At 34.2% G+C, this 17,785-nt stretch overlaps 1 protein-coding gene across 3 annotated transcripts in view; it reads right to left on the bottom strand.

Moving 5' to 3' along the window:
* Nucleotides 1-1,453: 1,453 nt before the first annotated feature.
* Nucleotides 1,454-17,785, bottom strand: part of LOC135220897 (trichohyalin-like) — a 256,724-nt gene continuing 240,392 nt past the window's right edge. For all 3 annotated transcript variants that reach the window (XM_064258510.1, XM_064258511.1, XM_064258512.1), the window contains one exon: nucleotides 1,454-16,400. In XM_064258510.1, coding sequence (XP_064114580.1) covers nucleotides 13,530-16,400 — 2,871 coding nt within the window. In that variant the 3' untranslated portion in view covers nucleotides 1,454-13,529. The remainder of the gene's footprint in view (nucleotides 16,401-17,785) is intronic.

Here is a 17,785-nt window from a genome sequence, read left to right as displayed (position 1 = left end):
TAATAATCATAATAATAATAATAATAATAAATAATAATAATAACATATACATGTGGCCTTGGCTAAATATACATATAAATATACATATGAATATTATATATATATATATATATATATATATATATATATATATATATACACATATTTATACATATATATATATATATATATATATATATATATATATATATATGATATATACATGTATTTATACATGTATATATATACTATATGTACCTAATTTCAATTCCGCCAGAAGAGAGTCAGCATGACAAGTTCCTTTTTCTAAAAACTTCCTTACCCACTTCTTTTTCTCTCGCTCCTCGAGAGCATTAAAATAGCTAAGTAGAATACAGAGGATACTACACCAACAAGCATTCTAATGACAACTGAGGTCTGAACAGGAAACACTGTTTGCAAACAATGTTTCCTAGTGTGGACAGGCCTTAGGGTATTTACTTCTCCAATCAGCTGTTTGATCTTCGTTTTGGTTTCCTGCTTAGTTTAATTATTCACCAGAGTTTATTCGATACAGTTGTATTTTTTCTATTTTCCTTCCAGGTATCTCATAGTATGCTCAATGTAATGCAGTATATCACCTGCATTATAAGGGAGAAAATTTAAAAAAAACAGCAGCAGACACGAAAGTGTTGAAGATATTCTGTAGCAATGCACATACAATTTTATGCTTTTTTGTCAATACAGTTCATTTCCAGTATTTTATAGTGCATACTTCCAAAAGAGAACTGCTAGCTTTGATGTGATTTTCCCACTTGCATTGAAAAACGTTTTACTTCCAATCAAATCATGGATATCTGTAAATGCGCAACCTCTTGAGATCACGGAATTTTGTTACTATTATTTTCTTGTTAGTATTTGAGGTCGTAGAACAGATCTGACAGGTCTTGTTAAACTGAAGTTCATCTGGAAAATCTTCCATAAAATTCAGTGATAAAACAAGTTTGCTGTATTCAATATATTACCCCAAGAAAAAAAATAGTCAGCATTTATACAAGCATCATATATTCTACATGATGAAAATGTAATTTGTTGCAAAAGTTTTTAGGACAAGTTTTAAAGGGCTTCTGCCACATCTAGTCACTTCAGTTCACAAGTGGCACGTTTTTAGTAATTTTGACAAACGAGTTATTGCACACAGTACTGTTGTAGAAACATAAAAATTATATGTTAAAGAGAATTTACTGCATTTGCTCAGTAAGGTGATGCTGGTGCATTGGTTACACCTGCTGAAGATTTGGAACCATTTAAGACAAAATTCAAATTTTTTCTTTTCACAGACATACAAATTTTCGATATCAATGTACATAATTCCCAGAAATATCCAATGATTTTACTTGATAGGTCAAATTACAACAGAATCACCAATCTAAATATCAAAATCTATAAATATTGTACAAGAACAATAATTTTCTTGGGAAATAAAACAACTTGCAAGTATAGAAACAGCATTTATTTTTTTATTTATCATTATATATATATATATTTATAGATATATATATATAGGTATGTATATATATACAATTATATACACTTTACTAATTTGTACACATTTTAAAAATAGGCTATTTACACCCCTTACTGCAGCTACACATTCCACCCGGTGGGACATATTATCATACGGACACATTTGATATACCAATGTCAGTGGAACACTAACACTCTCAGACAAACAGTTAAATACCGTAACGTTAAGCAGCCTTCACCCACTGGCCCTAAACAATCTGAATATGGACTGGCATTATGAAGACTCAACAATAAAATGGTTCTGTGTAATGTCCTTTGTTTTTTTTGTTTTTTGTTTTTTTTTTTTTGGAAGAAAAAGATTTTGGCACCAACCATAAAAACTGTTTGGTGTACTTACAGGCTACAAACATTCAGAGCCCAACATCCTACATGAAGAATAACCATTACTTCAATAATCTTTGGAAAATTCATAAGGAAACAAAAGGTTGGTTCAAAAAATGACAGTAATAACCTTAACAGTACAACATAAAGAAGCTGGCAAAGCATTGCAAAAATTCTCTCGCATTATCTTTCTTTTTTTCTCATCACCACTTACTGTGATAGTGAGACAAATAACACCTGCTTGATTAGCATACGGTTCATGAAAACTGGATAACCTTTTTTGAGAGAGAGAGAGAGAGAGAGAGAGAGAGAGAGAGAGAGAGAGAGAGAGAGAGAGAGAGAGAGAGAGAGAGAGAGATTTCTTACAAAATAAAGTTCATGGCAAGTTTTTTTTTGTTACAATTTTACATTAATAAATTGTTGTCATAAACTATTCCATAACTTGTGCAGTGGGTGTGCTCCAGAATTACTGATTGTCTATCAAATGAATAAAACCTAGTAAAATGTCACAAGTATAGTGGCATAGAAAGTTTGTCACTGCATAATATTCGGGAAATGAAAACTCAACACAGTATCTCTTATTAACTAAAATATCCATGTAGGGTGATACACTAGTGGGGGAGACTTTAAAACTCCGGATTTCGGACCCAGAAACTGAGGACCTTGATTACTTTAATTTTACCTTAAATATTCAATAATTTTAGCATAGTACGACTTAAATTGCACAAACATTATAGGGATTTGTTTTCTATCCTAATCTAAATTGATAATGGGATAACAGGAAACTAATTTCTTGGTTGTAAAAATGTACGTAAACTTGGCTTTTCATGAAACCTGGGTTCACCGTGGAAAGAATCTATTTATACATTAGCTGTGTATACTATACTCAAACTAAACTTCTAGGCTAAGTATTGATGATAAGAAAAATAAAGAGTATGAAGAAATCAAAAACTCCCAATAAATGTTACAGGATGAATAATTCATACCGTTGACAAATTTCTCTTCTAAAACTAATAAAAATAAAATAACTTCATTTTGTTTAATTTTTTATGCAGACTGAAGTAAAAATAATAACTAAATGCCACTCAAACAAGCTTTAGGGGGACTAAAATCATCCAAGTATGAGGTATGCTAAACTATAGCATTACTCCAAAATATTATCTATAAAAAATCTTATAATAAACAGTTTTCATGATGTTATCAATGACACCAACACAAGATCAACCTAGTTCTACTGTAGCCCTGAACCATTTCATCAGTTCTTTCTTTCTCATCTACAGTAAAGATATGCACAGTGATAAGATGAAAAAATGCTAGACTGGTACAAATATGTTAAAAAAAATTGAAATTTATCTCTTATATTTTCCTACTTATGAACAATAATAATAGATTACACTTGGGTGACAGTTAGTTTTAATGTCAATTACAAGAAAACACAATCTTGATAAGATTTACTTTTATCACGTCACACAATAATTGCAGTCATTCGCGCGTGTGTGTTCCATTTTCTATCTAGTAACATCCCTTCTCTTTCTCTCACTAACTCCAAGTCTTCATTCAATGAAAAATTTTACTCAATCTTTCCCTTTTCTATTGTAAATGTTTCCTTTTGTTGCTCTATTCTATACCTGCTTGACATTAACCAACTTCAATTATTATTCTATCATCATCTATATTTTGTTATTATAGAGTTATTGATTTTCTTTCCTCTCTGTGTAATAGGTCAGAGAGAAATATAAGAGATAAGTATAAACATTAAAATTTTTGTACTGTTGACTGAGTGAAAGCAAGTCAGCCTGGTGATTAAAAGTAAATGTTTTTCTTCACTCTTAATAAACTGCCAATAATAAATTAATTATTTCTGAAATTTAATATTTTCTCACAATTAAAAGGGATCAGTATGCCATTATTAATCATGAAAAATTATTTTGTTAATTGCAACCTTAAAAAATTTTAAATGTTCAAAGTACCTCAAAGATGAGTCATTCAATCACTCATTTGCATACTGGGTTGCACATAAAAGTACTTCCACAACTAAAATAACATTTTTGAGAGCATTTTCACTGACGGTTCTAGGAATAAATGCTTTAAGCATTCATACAGTTTTCAGGCATTTGATAATGGCAATGGCCTTGTATTTGCAACACTGACACACTTTTTACAGTGCTTACAAAAACAAGTCACTCTGATGTACAAATTTCCCCATGTATATGGCAGATTATCAAGTATATTCTTTTTTAAAAATTGGTCACACATTTTCCACGGAGCAAAGACATGGCTTTACCTACATCAGTTTCCTACCCCATCCTATTAGCTTATACAGACCTTACAATTCAATGCCACCCATACAAGCTTATTTGTGCACGTGTCAAATTGAGTAGATTAGCAAAACACATTCCCTGCAACACATAAACTAAGAAAAAGGTAGATGATCTGGCCCTTCAAATATTTCAAAAACGTAAAAATGAATTCACAACTGACATTTTTGGAAATATTTTTACCTGCATACTTTTTGTTTGGCTAATCTATTAGTAACAACTGTCTTACACCTGTCTGACTAAAATTTATAATTAAATCGTACACTTTTAATAGATAATTTATTAAGTCATCACTGAAGAAACTTTTTTTTCATTTTCATTTATTGTAACATCTCATCCACTTACAATATCCTTAATTGGAGCTTCACCTATCACACCAGTACAAACTATGTATTGTTCAACTTCACCTCTTTACACAATTTCAGTCACCTCTCACTTCTCTAGTTATAAGATACTGACCTACACAATATATCTGTATATAATTCAAATTTTGTTCTCCGGATGACTATGTGTTTCAATTATTCTGAATGAGATACTGTATATCAGCAAGCAAATCATATCAGTCTCAGGGACATGATTCATGACAGTTACCTCAGAGGTACTATGCTTTCTACTCAGCACAGTACCATGAATGAAGTTACCAGTCTTTCACCTTGAAAGTGCAATGGCCAAAATTATAAACTACTCTTTCCCCATCATGAGTTTCTGTCTTCATAGCTCTAGTTTTCCTCTCCTAGGCTTGAAAATATCAGTGGCTTATACAGACTGTACTTAGGGTTATGAATTTTTTCTTAATAATGAAATACTTTATCAACCATTTCCATAAATAAGAGCAACCTTTTACAATTGGTATGAACAAATACTGACATCGGGCCTATTCTCCTTATTCTCTCCAATAATTTTCCCTATGTTAAGTATACAATAATAGATGAACCAGATTACGACAGTAAAATTCTCAATTCTTACAATTCATTTCCCCAAAAGCTTTTCTAGGTTGTTGGTTTTAAATATAAAAACTTCTATTAAATCTTTTCTTAAATGAAACCTTGACTGATTGACCAACACATGACTTGACATACGGTTGACGTTTCTCTTTCCTGAGAGTTATGCCCTCTAGCATATAACCTTAATATCACTAAAAACTCAGGGTATACCATGAAGATTATCATACAGATATATTTCTATAAAAAGTAGTTTAACAAAGTGTAAAACAGACAAATGACCATAACAGATGACTGCACAGATGTGTGTCTAGAGAAGTGGATCAGTCCAACAGAACAAAAGAAGAACTCCATAGTATACAATATCTGGTCCTATTTTATAAATTAAACCATTAAAATGGAGTAATAAATACTTTTAGTGCTTCAATGACCATATATCATAGGGATAAAATATTTCCTCAAAGCTCAATATCTCTTATATTAACAACCAATTTACCAGACCATTCTAGCAACATTCACCAAGACAGACTTTTCAAGTTCTCCATACATAATAAAGTTAAGCCAATATGTACTATCAAGCTTAAATATATAGTATGATGCCAACTGAGCCATAACAAATCTGGACTCTGAAGATGGAGGGTGATGTCCTTTGAAAACAAAGGTTTCTTCCCAAATAACATTCAAAACAAAACATATTGCATTTCAAATTTCTGAATATTACACTCAGGAGACAAATATAGTATCTTATTTAACTTTTGAAATAGATACGACATGAAATCCTTACAGTTAATAGGTGTAAATATTCATAATCTTCTTTCATAATTGTTAAATATTACTGATGATATTAGGTAGTCTAACCTAAGCAATGAAGTAAAAGATTTATTTTAACTGGGCAATATTATAATAAATGACTATGTATAGGTCAAAAAGACCAGTAATCAATATTTTAACAAATAACAAAGACAAATGAAGACATTTCACAGGGATTTACTATCACATACTATATGAGTTATGACAATAAATAAATTTATCACTTCAACAATAACTATGTGTTTCTGAATTTTATGAATATAATATGCTAATTGAAATTGCAGACACAAATAACAAACATTATCAAAAGAATTTTAATCATTGCTTCTGTACTATTGTGGTATAAAAGTCCATTTAGTACCCAATGGAGCTACAAATACATAGATAGTAATTATCAGCAATTATTATTATTATATTATTCCAAGGAAAAGTTTACCACAAAACATAATTAGGCAATGGTCCCTATTACTGAAGAACTACCAGATGAATAGGATTTTGTATACCATAGCTGTTTACAAATATTTCAGTCAGAAAAATGCCAAGACTATTTCATATTTACTAAGACAAAAAATATGATACCATGTAAACTTATATTCTTGTGAAAAGAAGGTGGAAATGGCTTTACTCCTAAAATCAAAGTTTTTGGAATTTGAAGTGTCTTCTCACTGCCAATAAGTCCCTCTGAACTTGGCACTGTCATTCTTTACTAGTTTAACAGGCCACCAAACCTGAGGCATGCTGGTATATCATAATTTTGGAGCAGAATCTCTAATCAGTTGTATGGCACCATGTAACTTGCATAATTATAAGAGTTCACATGATGCAAGGCATATTATTAATAAGGTCTGAATATGACTGTAGGGTCAAAATATTTTTGCATATATATTACATAATGTAATGTTGAACAAAGATGGTCATTTGTCTAAACTCGAGAATTTTTTTTAACAATGCCTAACAAATGCATAGCACTGTTATCTTTAGAAACAGGAATTATTAACAGTAGCAACAAACTCCAGTCAGAACCATTCTCCTGTTTCATAATTATTACTTCATAGTTTATTCAGATTACTGAATAAGAATACTCAACTCCCATTGCAAAGGCCAATATTCTAACTCATTTTTCAGGCCATGGTTCATGCCCAAGGGATGTACATATATATTTAATTTTTTTGTACAAACCTTTTTTTGTATAACTTTTACTCTTATTTTGTACTAAAAAAATTTAATGGTCAATAAAAGGTTTTCAATTTAGATGTAATTAAAAGTAGTTTTAAATCCATTCAGTTATGACACCAGTGACAAAGCTTTCTAAAAAAGTATAACTTAATGTAGCTTATTCTTCAGTAAACACTGAAAACTGAATTTAGCTAATTATTAGTCCTCACAAGATTTCACTTTTCCCAAGGAAATAAAAAATCTAAACAATGACTATAACAAGATCTCATTAAGAAGCAACCCACACAAGGTTAGAATACTGTACAGCAAACAAGATAGTACGCCAGTATGGATGAAGTTAAAAATTAGATGAAGACAGAAGAGGTTTACCTCAATAATAGTGGAATGCTGCACACCCTGAATCATAAAATTTACTCAGTATAAAAAAATTAATTAGTAAGTCAAAGGAATACTTTAGTGAATAAAAGATTGTGGACTGCACTTTCCTTGCCCCTGAGACTGATTTGGCATTAGTGTCTTTTCTTGTGATAATAAGACTGAAACATATACCTCTTCTACACACCTATGAAATGTGAGTAAATTAACAAAGGCCCTTTAACTGAACAGATAAATGGTATTACAAGTAAATAACATAATTCTATTTCAAAAGTAACAAAACCTAATGTTACTGATTATGAAAAATCTTATAAAACAAGTACAACAAAGATCATACCTTAATGAGGATATTTCCAAGTGTTTCTGAGATATTACATCAAAGTCATTTAAATGCAACTGAAGACATTGAATACTATAGAGCACTTCACTTACAAAGAAACGGCATGCATAAAAATATTTATGGTGTAAGTCAACCTCTAGATCAAAAGCTACTACTTGTAAAGAAAATTGACCATTAAAGACGTACTTACACATTCCACTAAACAAGACTGCTATCACTAAAAGCAAAAAAATTACTTAAAATGTAATATAATACACTGTAGAGCATAAAATACAGTAATGACAATCAGAATTGCCTACAAATGGAAAGAATACCTCACAAACACTTAAAATGGAAACAGTAAGATCAAACTAAATAACTACTCCAGATTTCACCTGGATGAGGCTTTCTAATACTTCAACATAAAGACAGTTTCCCACAATTAGAAACCTATGTAGAATTTGTTCTAAACATAAAACACTTCATTCCTTAAAAACACCCACATTCAGACACCTCATCATTCACTAAGTTTACACATCAAAGGTTCAATTAGCATCTAAGTTTTTTATTAAAACTTTTTCAGCTTACTCTAAAATCCAATAATCAACACCTCAGGCTGTAGTCCACGCAATACATTAGAAACTTTCACTTCAGTGGACACATAAAAATGGAATAAACATGTCCCTAATTGAAGCATGGTTAATAACAATATCCTTTATATATAGATATTTGCTTAAAAAACCTGCAAGTCTCAGTGCCTAAAGGGAAACTGTTAGAGAAACACATTAATGCATGATAAACTGTGAAGCATGATACATACTTTTAAGGACACTCCAGGAGCCCATAAAATTTACCATGCAGTACAGTATTATAATCACCATTTAATCTTTTTACTGATGAGAAATATCTTCAGTATCAAAATATGCCAAGGTTGAGCGAGTACTACTTGAAAATTGTTAAAATAAATACAATACTGTGTACCTATTTTATATAGTTGCCCTTCCCCAACAGATCAGAAACTCTTTATCACTGGGCTAAATCCACTAAATATATCAAGAATTTGCATCACAAATGCTTAGGCATCTTCATTATTAGACATTTGACCATTTTCATACATTAGAAGACAAATGAAATATTGAAACTTAGATTCAACAAATTTCAAGGCTCAAGTATCCAAGCAATCACATACAGCAAACAAAAGTTAAAGAAAAATATGAAATTATATGGAATTACATTTACTGAACCCTGTAACATGTTCACAGAAAAGAAAATCTACCACTTTCCTGTGAAATGACCTTTAATGACCTTTACCATACCTTTCACATCTTAATGTAGTATTCCCTTGTTTCCTTGGATTGTTTAACTCTATACAATGAGTATAAAAGGTACAATAAGAACGTAAGTATTATATACTTCTGACCCTTTCTAAGATGACTGCCAACCCCCTTCCCAAAAAAAAACTAATCAAACCAACCAAATAGCCTAATAGTACTGTTTTGGGTCAATATGGTATAAATTACTGAATATTTTTCTAAGAAAAAAAAGGTTTTATGTGTACATAATGGTAAATGATGCCCCCAGTCCCTCATCAGTTACGAAGCTAACCCTTCCACTCCCACATAGACATTGGCATCCTAGGAATGTTTCCAACTAACACACAATGCTAAGAAACCATTTTGGTAACTGAGAAGCATGTCACAAAGATCAACAGTGCAAAACAATTTTAGAACAATTAGTCTGAAAATAACCACATTACTGAGACCTAATACAAAATAAACTGCTCTACAAGTTCAAGCTCTACATTCATTTTCTTTAACAAAGAACCAAAAATAATCCTACTTAAATTCTGTGGAGTCTTAGGATGAAAGTTTTCTCCTTGTTCCATACCACTGAACATTCTCTCATGATAATAATAAAGACATATCTGTCTAATTACCCAAAACAACAAGTAAACTTATCCATGCAAGGGAATACAGTATTTAACAGTTAAAAGACCATTACTTCTAAATACAAGATTTGAAATCATCATAGAAATTCTAACAGACCTCTGCCTTTATTATCCAATGCTCTTTTCACATAACAGTTTCTTTTTGAAAACCATTTCAGATCAGTTTCTGATACAGCTCAGTGTTACTGAAATTTTGTTGAAATTATATCTAGAGATCCTATAACTTTTCCTATTTTAATAAGCTATGACCTTGAAAGTAGGTATATATAAAAAAATTATCTGCTTTAAATCAGGAACCACAGTGTACCTTCCAGCCAAATTTCATTAAAGAAAAAAAAGAATACAGTGATTCAAATGCAAAACTAAAGTTCACCATACTTTGATAACAATATTAACAACAACTATACTAACATAAGTGGAAAGAACTGCAAGCAACCTAATTTGCACTTTATGCCTCTTACCTCCATTAGTCTTTCTGTATTGATTACCTCAAAGTTCCACTTTCCAAATGATTGATGCTATTCAAAGTATAAATTCTGAAGAATAAGAATGCTGGCAATGACAACTTAACTTTAGAAACGTTGACATAATATAACACTAAATATGATGTGCTGGCATAATACAGACCAACAAAGAATGTAACATCCAAAACATTACCCAGAATATGAAAAACTTAATACCGCCAACTCTATCCAGAACCCTGAGCAATCTCATAAAAGGAACAGAAGAGCCAGTCACTGATGATTATTTCAGAATTAATGAAAACCTAACAAAGGAAGACATAGGGAAAAAAAAGAGCCTTACAATAATGGTGTAAAAAGGAAAAGGGCATGCCTACTACAATGTACTTAAGGATAAAAGTGCTAGAGCATGTTAAGAAAATATTTGCCTTGTTGGAAGAATGGCTGAATAAAGTTAAATCTCATAATTATCCATTTCAAAAGTGTCAAGCTCAAGATTTACTGCAAAAACAGAAACAAACATCACAAATGTGATATAAATGTTAGTGTTCATGAAGGATACGCCCTAAGCCCTTTGCTATTTACATCTAATACACGAAGCCACACGAAAGTGCAGAGTAGGATGCCCCTCAGAGTTATGCCATATGCAATAACCTAGTGTTGGTAACAAAAGCGAATGGAGATGTGGAAAATGTAGCAGAGGAATGGAGGAGACAGCTGAAAATTACCATAGGCAAACCCTAATGTGACTGAAAAAGTTGAGGCAAAAAGTGACCAAAGGGATGGTGTTACATGAGATTCTCAAGACTAATTAAGATTCATTACCACAGTGAGGTTGACAAATTGCATTTACAAGTGACAGTAACAGATGTATTATACAGCTACTGGAAAATAGACCTGATATCTCTGAATGAGATAGTTTACAACTGTGATGAGAAAGAATAACGAACAAGTAATCTGAAAAGCAGATATGCAATTACAATGACAGAGACCAGCAGGAATGTCCAGGATATTAAGGACAGAAGAAGAACTACTTTTGATGGGAGTTCAGACAAAGTGCACAGGACAGAGGACACTGAAGGTAACAGATTTCATGTCAAACCCCACAAACAGGAAAATCTAACCTAAGAAAGTTTAATATGATCAGTAAAAATGGATTTGTATTTCACTTTCCAATTTGCTTCATTCCTTTTTCACAGATAAATTATTCAGCAGTTGCCATATAAGCATCATCACGTACTTACAGGGGAATTCCAGAATAATTCATGTTTACTGACAATACATGAATAGACTGTTTCCCATTTAATTGCACTCAATACTAAGCCTCATATTTCTCTAGAACAATATTCCAAATACATTTCCTGATTTTTTCCATAATTACTCAGGAGCATGAGTTTTTAGGAAGACATCTCTGAAGAATAGATACCTTGCAATTGAAAACTTGTCCTTATATCTTTTACTATTCTAAATTCCATGAAATGATACTCCTATGTATAATAGAAAACATTCAACTTACTACAAAAGCAGCCTGTGACATTCAGGGCACAAAATGTCATTTAAATGGAATGGGTGCATATCCACTCAAAGATAATGCTTTTTGCATATAGTAATAAAAAAACATTTACAAAAAAGTTTTGTTATTCATTACCTACCAAACATACATTTAAAACTTCATGCAATACCTCAGAAACATATATGATATATAAGAACTGTGAAAAGAGCTCATTATAAAATGTACAGTCACTGCTTCAGTTATGTACAGTCACTGCTTCAGTTATATCTTAAAACCTTGTTTTACAACAATTCAACATTTCCTAAACAACACAATAAAATCTATTGTGAATAAAAATTGAAAAACATTATCTCTGAAAACCTGACCAATAGGTCGCTTAAGTGCTATTTCTTAAAACATCAACAGCAGGCCCCAGGAAGGAGCACTTGATAACTTGAGGCAAGTTTTGTACTTGTTGGTTTGCATCCCACACAGAGAGGGATGAGAAATCCAATTGTGTGTGTGCACTTTCTCTCTCTCTCTCTCTCTCTCTCTCTCTCTCTCTCTCTCTCTCTCTCTCTCTCTCTCTCTCTCTCTCTCTCTTACTTGCTACATTCTGGCTTCCACCTTCTCCTCCATGACATTTTTACTTCTTTTTCATAAGCTTTCAAAGTACGAATTCTCTCTCTCTCTCTCTCTCTCTCTCTCTCATTAATATACATTTCATCAACCTAACTATCTTAGGTTTACTTTTTAAAAGAAATGTGATTTTTTTATAATTGTATAGTTGTGGTGTATATTCAACTTAAGCATAGGACATTACGTATTACCAATTATATGTGATAGCAACTTTCTGCATCAATCATAACAAAGATAATAAACACTGTTTCACAAGACAACTAACACAATACAGTCTACTGGCAATTATGTGGCTTGAAGCCTCCTTGGACTTACATCATGGTACAACAGAAATCTGGCAAGCCTTTTCAGAATTCCATCTAAAAAGCCAATACCTATGACAGTATCAAACAAAATTTCTTCAAAACTGGAATTCAGAAACAAACATGGCTGTCACTAATATCCCACCAGGTATACTGAATTTAACAGCTGCTATGACACTAGTTTCCATTCCTTTATTCACTTGATACCCAAGGCTTCAGATTTTATAGTTTGCCTCTATGTTGTGACAAAGTAAGCTGCCTGTTCAAGAAAACTGATGTGATCTGAATCATAAACAAGCCGAAATTTATCAGCGCTTATAAAACAACAGAATGAGGAATGAGGTAGGAACTTCCTATAAACAAAGTTGAAGGATGACAGCAGAAAAATTAAAATATTTGCAAACCAATGCCCTGCTGGAGCATGAGACCCTAATGACTTCAATTGTTTCAATACTACTTGTAAACAGAGTATAATTAAAGTAAAATGTAACCAGTCAAAGAGTGAAAACAAATCTGGAATCCAAATCAGAATTAAAATAATAAATTTTTATTTGCATAAAGATCACAAAGCAGAACCATTTTAAAAAAGGATATGTCTCTCATAAAAAGGCGTATAAATTGGTAAATAAATAAAATACTTTATAAATACTAATATGCGTAAATATAAAAATAGCTCTCTATATGAAAAACAAAAAAGAAACTTACCCTATTGCACTTGGCATATGCAAAACAAGAGATGCATGGCCAGGTTTATCAAAGAAACCTAATAAAATTTAAGAAATTCTTGGGCAAGAGTAAGATGAATCACTTCAAGTTCTAGTTAATGGGCCATAAAAGCATAGGAGGGAAGCTGAAATTTTTTCAGGTGGGCTGTTTCCAACTTCAAAGCCATGGTCTGTTCATACCCTGATAGGAGCCAGGTCTGAGACCTAGTGATGGTGGGTAGCCTGAGGAATAACCAGCTGCACTCATCAGCCCTTGCTGAATCATCATGGATTGATGTGCCGCTAACTGTGGGTGGGCACCTGCAGATCTCAGTATCAATTCCTCCTGAGCCTGTCGTTGCTGCAGATACTGCTGATACAACTGAGAAGTATGATCTACCAGTCCACTTGCTAATGCGCCGCGGCTTCCTTGATTCATCAACGCTAAAGAATCTCTCCCAGAATATGAGGCTAAACTTGCAGCATTTAAATGGCTAAGTGTCTGCGCTTGACTGGATGCTATTGAGTTAAGACTTGGAATCTGAAGAGATGGATGCGATTGTGAAATGGGATCTCTTGGATCACGTGATAAGGATGGGAAAGTACCTTGACTGAGCCCAGACAAGCTCTGATGAGATTGTTGATGAGCAGGTGTTGGTGTTCGAGGTGCACCTGGAAGACCCAAGGCTGCACTCAAACCAGGAGACTGAGGCAAAAATGGAGAAGAGGATCCCGATAGAGGGCGTGGTAAAGAGCCAGGAGTAAGGGCTCCTTCCCCACGCCCAAAGAGTGGAGAGGACTGGCCAGTCATCATATTAGCATAAGAACGGCCTATGCCAATTTCAACACTATTGCCTGATGGAGTTGATGAACCCCCAGCAGTATTACTGGAACTGGAAGTTGAACGGCCAGTAGAGACCGGAACACTGGAAGAGCTACCCCCTCCAGAAGAGCCACTACTACTTGGACCATTGCCCACTTGAGTTTGGCTTCCTCCAACAGATCCACGTTGTAATAGCTCATGAGAAAATAAGTTTGCTTGTCCAGTGCGGCTAGCTAAAGATGCTAAAGCAGCACGGTCTAGTTGTGCAGCTCGATCAAGCTGTGCTAAGCGTTCTTGAGTTAAACGCTCTGTTGGCAGGGATCCCATTTTCTGTAGAGATGCAATGACTGACGTGGTAGCTAATGTAGACCCTAAACTTGTTACCAAGCTTGAAACCATGCTAGATGGTAGGCTTGATGCCAAACTACAGGTCAAGCTGGTTGTGAGACTTGAGCTCCACATGCTCTTCTGTTGTAGATATACATGAGACTTATCAGATGCATGTGCAGGTGGTAAATCTCGACTGGAAGGTCTAGAACCCTCAGATGGTTTTTGATGGGCAACAGGAGGTGGGGGTCCACTATGTGCCTGAGACTGTGATGGTTGTGACTGCTTTGATAACTGCTGAGGGGATCCTAATCCTGGTTGAGTTTGCATATGCGGGCTTGTTATTTGCTGATGATAATTTGGCTGCATAGATCTATCTTGTAATCTTGGTTCAACTTCAGCATGTCTGGCAAGATCAGCTGCTTGTACACGACCAGATAAATTTGATTGGTGTATATCACTTAAATCATTAACAGGATCTATGCCTGTACGTTCCATATCCATGACTTGACTTTGTACTGGGTTTTGCCCTGATGTTACACCAAACAAGGATGGGGGCATTGATTTTGTTATGCCACTTGCATCAGGACTAGGGAATGTAGTAACCGAGCTATGCTGTGATTCTACTAGAGGCTTTGAAGAATCTTTTTCAGCACCCACTCGTCCAGACTCTGTATCAGAAATCCGTGAGACTATCTGGGATAAATTTGCCAAATTGGCAGGTAAAGCAGAAGCAGGCAGACCAGACGTTGAGAGAGCTGCAGGTAAACTTGAAGAATGAGGTGAAAAAGGGACTGTGATATTTGGTGGAGCTGTGCTGTGACTACTTACACTATCGTCTACTTGTTTTTGTCCAGTCCAAGGAGAGGCAGTCACACTTCCTCCAACAGCTAAAGAGGTCACCACATTTGGACTAGTCTGGAAATCTTGACTAATACGATCAATAGCTGCTCTCTTTTTCAGAGGTTGCATTTCAGTTTTGCTTGGTAAATCAGGAGTTGGAGGTGTCATAGCACCCTGTCCTGGAGAAGATAAACTACCAGGTAGGGAAGATGGCTGCCCTGCTGGTGATAATGACGTTGGCTGCTTTTTGCTGCCTTCATGTGTGTTGTAATAACCTGACGGTTTTTTCGGTGGCTGAGTGGATTGTACCGAGCCAGTGTTTTTGTACTGGTCAGTAAGTGGCTTGGTCGGATCGTAATAGTAACTATATGGCTTGGGTTTATCGGCAGGTTCAACACTGATAGAGGCCGGGGACGGCTTATCTGTAGGGGTGGCTGGTGCTGAAGCAGAATAATAGTTCGGCGTTTTTGCTTTGTCGATGTTAGAATCTGTCGAACTGTAAAAACTAGTATACCCAGCAGGTGATTTTTGCTTTTTGTTAGCTTCACTCTTGCTTGAATAAAATGAGCTCATATATGGCACAGTTGGGCTATAAACAGGTGATTCAGTTGGCTTTTGCTCTGTAACTTTCTTCTCTGCCTTATCCCCCGCAGTTTTATCAGTCATATCTTGATAAAACCCAACTTTAATAGCTCCATTGGCTTGGTACTTTCCTTTTTCTGGATCATATGATGGGAATGGTTTAGAGAGAGCTGACTCATAACGGGGAGAATAAGCTGGAACACTAGGAGATTTCTCGGGCACTGGTGAAAACTGTTTTGAACCAAATCCTGGAGTATGAGGAGACCTAGTCATCGGAGAACGTTCTCCTTCAGATGAGAAAGCAGCAGGAGATCGATCTGAGTCAAAGCTGTGGTTGAGTGGCGAGCGATCAGATACCCCAGATGATGACACAGATGCTTTTCGCTGACGTTCTACTTCTAGTTTCTTGGCTTCTTCTCTAGCCCGATCTAATTCTTCTTCTTCAAATTTATATGGATCTTCCTCCTCATCAGGCTGCCAAAACAAAAAATGAAAAGTACAATGATAAAAATTTGTATTACTGAGAAACTTTAGTGATACAAATATTATTCACAATTTGCAGAGGATATGATCAATTTTACAAAACATTCTGGCATGAGGAGCACTCAGGCTAGATGATCTTATCAGAATAATTACCCATATCATAGCTCATCACTGTGAGGATCTAAATAACTGATAATGCATGTTTTATGATTAAAACGTATTGTACTAGATTTAACTGATACAAACTTCCTCTATTAACTTTTATGTAAAAAAAAAATATATCTATAAACATAACAAAAGTATGGGCAAAATTTACAGAATGTACAATGCGCCCAAGCCATGCTGTTAAAACTATTGTCGTGAAAGACCACCATTTACTGCTTTTTATTCTTTTTCATCTTATTTTCCCATTCCCTTTTTCAGTCATAAAGCTGCCTGTTCCTATACATAAAGCCTCCCTTTGTTCATAAAGTTGCCTCTTCCTGTACCTAAAGCCTCCCTTTGTCTATTCCAATAGCCACTCAGTCCTAACAGAAGTTCAAAGCCTAACATATACTCCAGAACTTTTGGAAATGGTAATATGAAGCTTTCCAGTTATCCCTGATGAGCTGAGCACACATAAAATTCCACCCCTTAAGTTGTTTCCTAGGGTTAATAAGTGTTTTATAAGGTTGTAGCTCATTAAAGGTATCCCTAATATCAGAGTACTGGCTTGCCTCATTATGCTTTCTAATCAACAGATAAGCATTTACATGAGAAACTGAAAATCACCCACAAACCTGCAATGTTGTCAAGGACCCTTCAACACAACCTCAGTTGTAGGCTTCTCTTGGCAACTGGCTGAAGGCCAAGTGAACACCTCCCACATTTTCTCTCATTCAAGACAGGATTTGAAAAACTGGTGCTACTATATTCATTATCATTTTTACAATTTATTATCATATTGGTTGTCTTTCTCACTTTTCCTGATGCTGAGAACCCTCTATATACTGTGATTACTAGTATTATTCCTTTAAACAAAAAAAGTCTATACAGCTTGAAAGTTTGAAGACATCAGACTGCTTGTTAATAATATGTTGACTTGGTTTGAAACTGAAAGTTAGTAACTTCATGTTATTTGACCTTTGCAAGTGAACTGAACCTCAAAGTTAGAACCCAGCTTTGAGAATTTGTGAAATACATATTGAGATTTGAAATTGGTCTTTGTTGAACAAACGATGATGTGAATTGACCGCAACTACAAACTAACTGTTACCCATAAATGTCCGGGAGCAGAACAGATTTTACAGCCTTCTTGGTCAACAAGGCAAAATATGAGAAATTTTTTATTAATTTGGATTTTTCATAGCTAATAAACCTGAGGTCTTATCAGTAGG

Source organism: Macrobrachium nipponense, chromosome 2 (assembly GCF_015104395.2).
Source record: "Macrobrachium nipponense isolate FS-2020 chromosome 2, ASM1510439v2, whole genome shotgun sequence".
Taxonomy (NCBI): domain Eukaryota; kingdom Metazoa; phylum Arthropoda; class Malacostraca; order Decapoda; family Palaemonidae; genus Macrobrachium; species Macrobrachium nipponense.
This window is presented reverse-complemented; position numbering and strand designations above follow the sequence as displayed.